The sequence below is a fragment of the Glandiceps talaboti genome, chromosome 4, assembly GCF_964340395.1.
Source record: "Glandiceps talaboti chromosome 4, keGlaTala1.1, whole genome shotgun sequence".
Classification (NCBI taxonomy): Eukaryota; Metazoa; Hemichordata; class Enteropneusta; family Spengelidae; genus Glandiceps; species Glandiceps talaboti.
The window spans coordinates 7642209-7649866 of NC_135552.1; the positions used below are offsets into that span (position 1 = coordinate 7642209).

A 7658-nucleotide genomic window follows, 5' to 3' on the forward strand; every position below is an offset into this window, starting at 1 on the left:
TTAAGCCCCCTAACTTTGTTTACTTCCCATGATGCTCCAGTATACAGCAAATCTCTCCAGAGCCAGATATGCCAATTTTCATAGCACTTTAGAGAGGTTGTACTATGTAGGGTTTATAGTAGAAATGACACCTTATACATGAAATGTGTTCATCTTTAAAGAAAGAATTTAATTTCCCCAAAAAGGACAATTTGACAGATAAAAACTGAAAAAGGTGAAATATATCCCAATTTTAAATAATTATTAACCCATGAATATATGCTCTTGTACTTACTGTGTGAACTCTATAGGAAAATCAAACATTGTCGATTTAGTTGAAAAAAAAAAATTGTGATTGAACCCCCAAATCGTTTAGTGATTTTAAAAAGACCGAGAACAAGCTTTCATATGGCTAAGTTTGGAGAGACTTTAACAACTTGGAATTTTCATGGAATTTGGTGCTGTGAAGCATTCTACCCCTAGGATTTCTACCTCAAATAATTTGAAATATATGGACATTTCATTGACAAAAACAGGAAGGCTGCTTATTAATGCCTGCACAACACTCCTAAAAATAAAACTAGTGTTTGTTATCTGTGATTTTTTGCTATATAAAATATACTTTTTTTCAAAAGTTGTGCAAGAGAAAAAAAGTACGTGAGTAGGTGCGTGGGTTTTGTGTTTCGTGGAATCAGAGACAATTTCTTCCTTGTCTGTGGTGGAAGGAATCACGCACATGGATTAACATTACAGACGTTTTGTCTAGCGCCCTCAACAATCACATCGGTCGATTCTAATTTGAGGTCAGAGGTTACAAGCTCGAGGCTTGCTTCGGTGTTGACATATTATCCCAAAACCATCCAATTAAAACACGATAATGTTGTTATCAAAGGTAAGTTCCATTATTTCCCATTTCATTGCTCATCACACACTTGCTTGCACATCATAACTGGAGGTATAGAATCTGTCTGAGTTTACAAATCGAAGTACAAACGCAGCGACCAGTTTGTTTCATACATTTCCATTCTCTAATTTTCTGTGAAAATCACAAAATATTTGACAAAATCTGACATTGTGAAGTACCTGTCTGTGTGTGTCTAATGAACTTAAATCGAAGTCTTAGGGTCGGTCAACTGCATAGGCCTGTATTTGTCTTGTCGAACGTTCACCACGAAGGAGCCATCATTATCAAAACAGGGTGGTTGCAAGGACAACTTAATTATAATATTTTTGTCACAAATTAATATATACATTAGGATAGGAGAGATTCCAAATGGAAAATCGGCTGTTACTAAAGCCACAGCAATTGAAGTATACTCTTTTGAAATTCATATTCTTGGAGGCCAAACTCTAGCCTGTTTTTGATAATTCTATCGATGTAAAATAATCCATTTCATCGTATGCAAATTATATATTACATAAAACATGTTATTTTCAGTCTGTTTGACACCGTAGCAATTGTTGATGCCCATACTGCACTCTCATACCAAACCACAGAGGACCTAAGGCTACTTTATGATTTTGTTTACAACAAATAAACCTGTCAACAACAAACCCTTCATTAAAAAAATACAGCAGTGTTCAAATTCTATCACCGTCTATTGAAATAAATTCTTTGGATCCTATGTACAAATATATATCATATCTACATGTATGTCACTCCGTTATGATTTAGTGGTGGTGTAATGTTCTTCCCGTATGTAGCTTAGATGACTTCAGTGCAATTCTTGCTGCAAAAATGTACTCACAGTATTCTACTTACTGAAGAATACTTAACCATCACTAGCAATTTACAGAACTCAAACCTGGTATTAAAGGTATAACTTTTTAAACAATCAGATGATGTGATTATGACAGCAGAACCCCATCATGTGTGAGTGCAAGTGTGACATACCCAGGGTATTTTCATGAGTGCTTACAGTGTTCTCTGCATCCATACTTTCACAAGCATAAAGTGCAGAAGAAAACACTGCAAGCACAATTGCAAATACCCCTGAGTACCCACAATGGAATTCACGTGGCATGGGATTCTGTTGTTATTACATATGTTTATCTGAAATGGCAAATTTCCATAAAAATCATATGATTTTGTGTGCAGTGAATGATCATGTCCTCATTTGCATATCATTTGCATGCCGGTGTGCAATAATGTTTTCAGTATTACACTGCAGTGAAAGTAACACTATACCCCCACCCACACCACCCCACCCCAGTAGTATGCATGCGCACCATTGCAAGTAATCTCTGGTACCGTACATATATGTAGTATTTTTTATACTTCTTAAAAATCCCTACAGACATACAATACAATTGTTCTAACAATGTCAGAGAACAGTTGTAATACCATTGGAGGTATGAATCGACGTAGTCTGTAAGGTACGCCGTGATGGGGCGCCCTCAAACATCGGTCAACCCCTGTGAGAGGAGGCCAGTGAGGGCGAAACATCACGACGTATCTTACAGTCTAGAATCAACGTTACCATTATATTAGAATATGGTGATGGAGGATTTTATGTAAATGTATGCATTTGAGTAAAAAAAGTTTATAAACTCAGTGTATGCCACTTTAACAATTTCAAAAATTCTTTCTTTAGAGTTGGCAGATGAAAAAGACATACAGGAAGTGACAGTCAACCAGGAAGACACCAAGTTAAATAAAATTAAAACATCAACCTGGTTTCGGTGAGATGGAAGACGTAAACAGTCGCAAATTCCCTATATATCAACAAAGATTGAGTCATGGAATACATTCCAGGAAACAACAACCCAACAATGGAACAAGCCGAAGTAATGAAAAGATGATAAGTTTAGGAAAAGATCATGTTTTACTGAGGGATATCAAAATCAAGATGGAGAAGGAAGAGTATCCTGACAACACAAGTCGTGCCATGGATAATTTTTGGAACATGACATCTGACAAGTGTTCAAATAGCAAAGCAGGTTGTGTGAATAAAAATATTATTAAAGAGAAAGACAGTGATTTGACAAACCATAGCGTAATCAATCGACCAAGTCTGTGTACTGATAATGATGACAACATAGAACACATTCCTGGCAATATAAACAGTCCAAGCTGTGAACCATTTCCAGTTCAAATACATCAAAATGTACCATCTCTTCATTCTGTCATCAAAACAGAAAATGCTGGCAACAACAGTGAGCAAATTTATAGCTCTGACAATGCTACGTTAATGGAAAAATCAAAACACAGTGAAAATGACTTTTATGACCAAACCAGGATGGAAACCTTACCATACAAATCCTACAATAACACAGAGTTTATGTGGAAGAGTGTAGAGGATGAAGGGCTGGTCACAACTGATACAAACTTAAAGAAAGCAAAGTATCTCAAGAAGAGGAGATCAAAACCAGAAGCTATTATGCCATCGTTTCCATGTCAGCATTGTGATAAATGTTTTAGTCGTAGTGACTATTTAAACTTACATGTTATGAAATACCATAGATTTGATGAAGTGTATGTCTGTGAGGAATGTGGCATCGGTTTCCCTACAAGATACAAACTAAATATGCACATTATCATACACACTAACATAGGACAGTTTGTTTGTGATGATTGCGGTCAAGCTTTTGGTAGAAAATGTGACTTGAGGATGCACCTGACAAGTCATGCAGGAAAGTCGTTTGTATGTAAAGAGTGTTTTAAAGGGTTTTCTCAAAGGAGTGGTCTAGAGACACATATGATGATCCATGCTAAAGAAAGACCATTTATGTGTCTAGAATGTGGTAAAACATTTTGTCAAGAAGAGAGTCTGAAAACACACGTACTGATTCATTCCAAAGAAAAACCAATTGAACATCAAGAGAGTAGTAAAGAGTATGGTCAAACGGTATTATTGAAAGAACACATACTGAGCCGCACATGTGATTATTGCGGTGAAGTTTTTATCAGAAAGGGTGACTTAAAAATACACATGGTGATGACTCATACAAGTAGACCGTTTGTGTGTAAAGAATGTGGTAAAGGGTTCTCTCAAAAGGGTGGACTGAAAACGCACATGATGATCCACACCAAGGTAAGGCCATTTGTATGCCAAGAATGTGGTAAAGGATTTTGTCAAAAGGGCAATCTGAAAACACACATGTTGACTCACACCAATGAAAGACCATTTGTATGTGAAGAGTGTGGTAAAGGGTTCTATCAAAAAGGCAATCTTAAAGCACATATGAAGACCCATGGCAAATGAAAGACCATTTATGGGGAAAAGAATGTAGTACAGGCTTTGGTAGAATTGGCGTTCTGAAAACTCATGAGTTGATTTACAATTGGAAAAAAAGATGTGGCGTGTAGTATTTGCGTTTTATCAAAAAGTTATTGTACCGATATTTGAATCTTGGAGAACACAGTGGAGATAGTGCAATAAAACAAGGGTCTGACTCCTTGGTGAGTCATAGTACCCAAAATAATGAAGAAATGGTTCTTGACTCACAAAGTTATACCATGCATGAGCCAAGCTGAACAAACGAATATATACTCTGGTCATTCTTCGTCACAACAATGCTTGTCTACGTCTATGTCACTGGATTATCTGCCATGTGTGAAATATGAGTCAAAACATTCAAAATTGCCATTACTTTCCCCGATTCTTCTTTGATATTACTGGCACTGGTATAATTATGTTATTCTCCAATATTTTTCTTCATTCACCTGGAAAATACCTAAGTTTTGTCACTACTCGTCTAGAGACTCGTAGTGACAAAGGCCCCTTAGGTCACTCATATTTTGCTTGGCTGAGCAAAGAAAAATATTGGAGAATAACATCTAATTAATTCAAAAAGGGAAATAAAAAAATCTTTGACAGAGAATGAAAACTTCCAATTCTACTATAATCTTTGGAAAGTGACCTCTGATGTGTCTTCTTATAAATTACACAATCTCAGTGAAACATGTCTTACTAATGAAACTATTCAAGACAGTGATTTGACGAAGCATAGCATAGCCATACTCAGTCGACAAAGTCTGCATACTGAAGATGATACCAACACATTGCTGGCAATATAAACATTCCAAGCTGTGGACCATTTCCAATTCAAATACATCAAAATATAGATATTGATACTATTTTCAAAACAAGATGCTAGAAGAATTGTTATCAAATTAGAAATGCTGAACATGCGAGATTATAGTTTGGAAAACACATCCTATTAAAATGAGCTTGACTTGCATGATCATCATGTGCACAGTAAACATCGCACCAAATTGAAATCCATTCCAAACAAATTGTAGTTACAGAGGTAATTAGAAAAGATCTATGAATGCGAAGGATGAAGGACAGATCAGGGACAACATTCATACAACAGTAAAGAGTCTGAGGAAGACTTCAAATAGTATTGTTTCCTTGTGAGCAGTATGATCTTTGTTTTGTTGACTGTTGTCATATTACATATTTCATGATGAAAACAGTTTTATAATGAAAGATGCTTTTGGTCACATCTTGAAAATGATTGTCCATAAAATGAAATATGATCATGGTACATTTCAAATCAATTTCCTTCGATTAATACTAGACTTGGGGTATTTATTGATGCTGGCTGGGGTAGTGTGAATGAACGAAACAGTATAAAAACATACCATCGTAGTTTTGTCTATATGCAAGGAAGGAAGCCTTGACAGAAATCTTGGCAAGTCGATTGTGAAAACCAAATATTGAACCCTCAAAGTGTTGCAGAAGAGGCTCAGGGTTTGTTTTTTTGCCATAATCAAGCACATCCATCAAAAGAGGAGGATTGAGGTGCAATATGTGATTATGTTCACATGCATTTGTGTGTTTGTATTGTTGCTTTTATGTGCAATAAATTTATTTATTTATTTATTTATTTATTTATTTATTGTTTGGATCAGGCTCAGACCCATATTTTAAAAAAAATACACTAGGAATGAGAATACACAGATAGAAATCCTTAAAACAAAACTATCCACGGAAAAAGAGGCAGGCTTAGATAATACCCATATAATATTAATGTTTGATATACATGTTTATTCTAGTATTCTTTGCTGTTTGTCAAAATTTAACCCATGTACAAATGGTTATCACTTATGGCCGTTATCTCTTTTCTGAGTACACACTAGATGTAAATTGTATTTTCAAGAAAATAAGACTAGATAGACTATATCTTCCCAAAAGCATGAATTTTTCCAGAAGTGTCTTTTGTGTTGACAGGGTATCTATATCTGCCACACATTATGATGTACTTCATATATTGATAAGCTCACTTGCCACGAACAATTTAACCATTCTTTTAGAGACACACGGCTCAACATACTCCTCCTGTGGAGCTGCTTATTTATCAAAGAAATTGTTAAATTCATATCCTCAGTTCAAAATTATTCCTATCATGTATAAAAATGGAATCTTCGAGGGATCGAGAAATGTACGGAATAGCGCCCCCAACGTTCTGAAGTACCTGCTATTTATTCAGAGGTCAAAATATGTGCACAGTGTGTTGTATATCTTACCATGGTTGGCCCGTTGGCTGGTCATCGAAGGTAGGTTTGACTGTGTTTTAGATGTCATTGGTTGCTAACTTGTATGCTATTACATTCGATAATATGACAAGATAACAAATTTCCCGCTGTGATATGCGTAAGTAGTTTAGCTAGTAATTTACCGAGATATAGCGAGACTACACCACTCATCACGTGGACTCGATCCCATTTTGGAAACACAGGCACTTGTTTCCCAAGATATGTTTCCGAATACAATAAGATGTCGGTAATATTGAGATATTTGGCAAATAATGGCCATGACAACACTTGTTCACGAACAGAGCATTTTTCTCATGACAAAAGTTATTCGGGGGGGGGGGGGGGCTGAGAGCATGCCAATTGTGTAGAGAAGCTGGAAAAGGGCTTGTTACCAGGAATATAATAAAAAGAAGATAGAGAGGAGGAAAAGGAGAGGCAGAGAAACATGAAGAAGATGATTTTTTATCTTCTTTTTTAAATCGACCGACAAACCCAAATTTGCCATGAAAAGGGTAATAAAAAAATAGGATCACCCTAACATCAAGACTTAGAATTTCTCATCTGTACATTGAACACTTACTTGGTACTACTTTAAATTCTATCTTCAGATTTTTGCATGTGTGAAGAAGGTGTAAGAGGAGTGACAGTCAAACAAGTAACAGCACGAAACGACTATCTCAGCTGTATATATATCGGCAGACACCAGTCACATTGATGATCTGATGAGGTGAAAAGGGAGTGACAGTCAAACAAGTAACAGCACAAAACGACTATCTCAGCTGTATATATATCGGCAGACACCAGTCACATTGATGATCTGATGAGGTGAAAAGGGAGTGACAGTCAAACAAGTAACAGCACAAAATGACTATCTCAGCTGTATATATATCGGCAGACACCAGTCACATTGATGATCTGATGAGGTGAAAAGGGAGTGACAGTCAAACAAGTAACAGCACAAACTGACTATCTCAGCTGTATATATATCGGCAGACACCAGTCACATGTGATGACCTGAGGAGGTGTAAAGGGAGTGACAGTCAAACAAGTAACAGCACAAAACGACTATCTCAGCTGTATATATATAGGCAGACACCAGTCACATGTGATGACCTGAGGAGGTGTAAAGGGAGTGACAGTCAAACAAGTAACAGCACAAAATGACTATCTCAGCTGTATATATATCGGCAGACAC

At 36.4% G+C, this 7658-nt stretch overlaps 1 protein-coding gene across 1 annotated transcript; it reads left to right on the top strand.

The window, feature by feature from the left end:
- Positions 1–785: 785 nt before the first annotated feature.
- LOC144434099 (uncharacterized) lies at positions 786–4184 on the top strand. Its single transcript, XM_078122555.1, has 2 exons — positions 786–871; positions 2574–4184. Exon 2 carries the CDS (start codon positions 2667–2669, stop codon positions 4182–4184), a length of 1518 nt encoding a protein of 505 aa, XP_077978681.1. The 5' UTR covers positions 786–871; positions 2574–2666.
- Positions 4185–7658: the final 3474 nt, after the last annotated feature.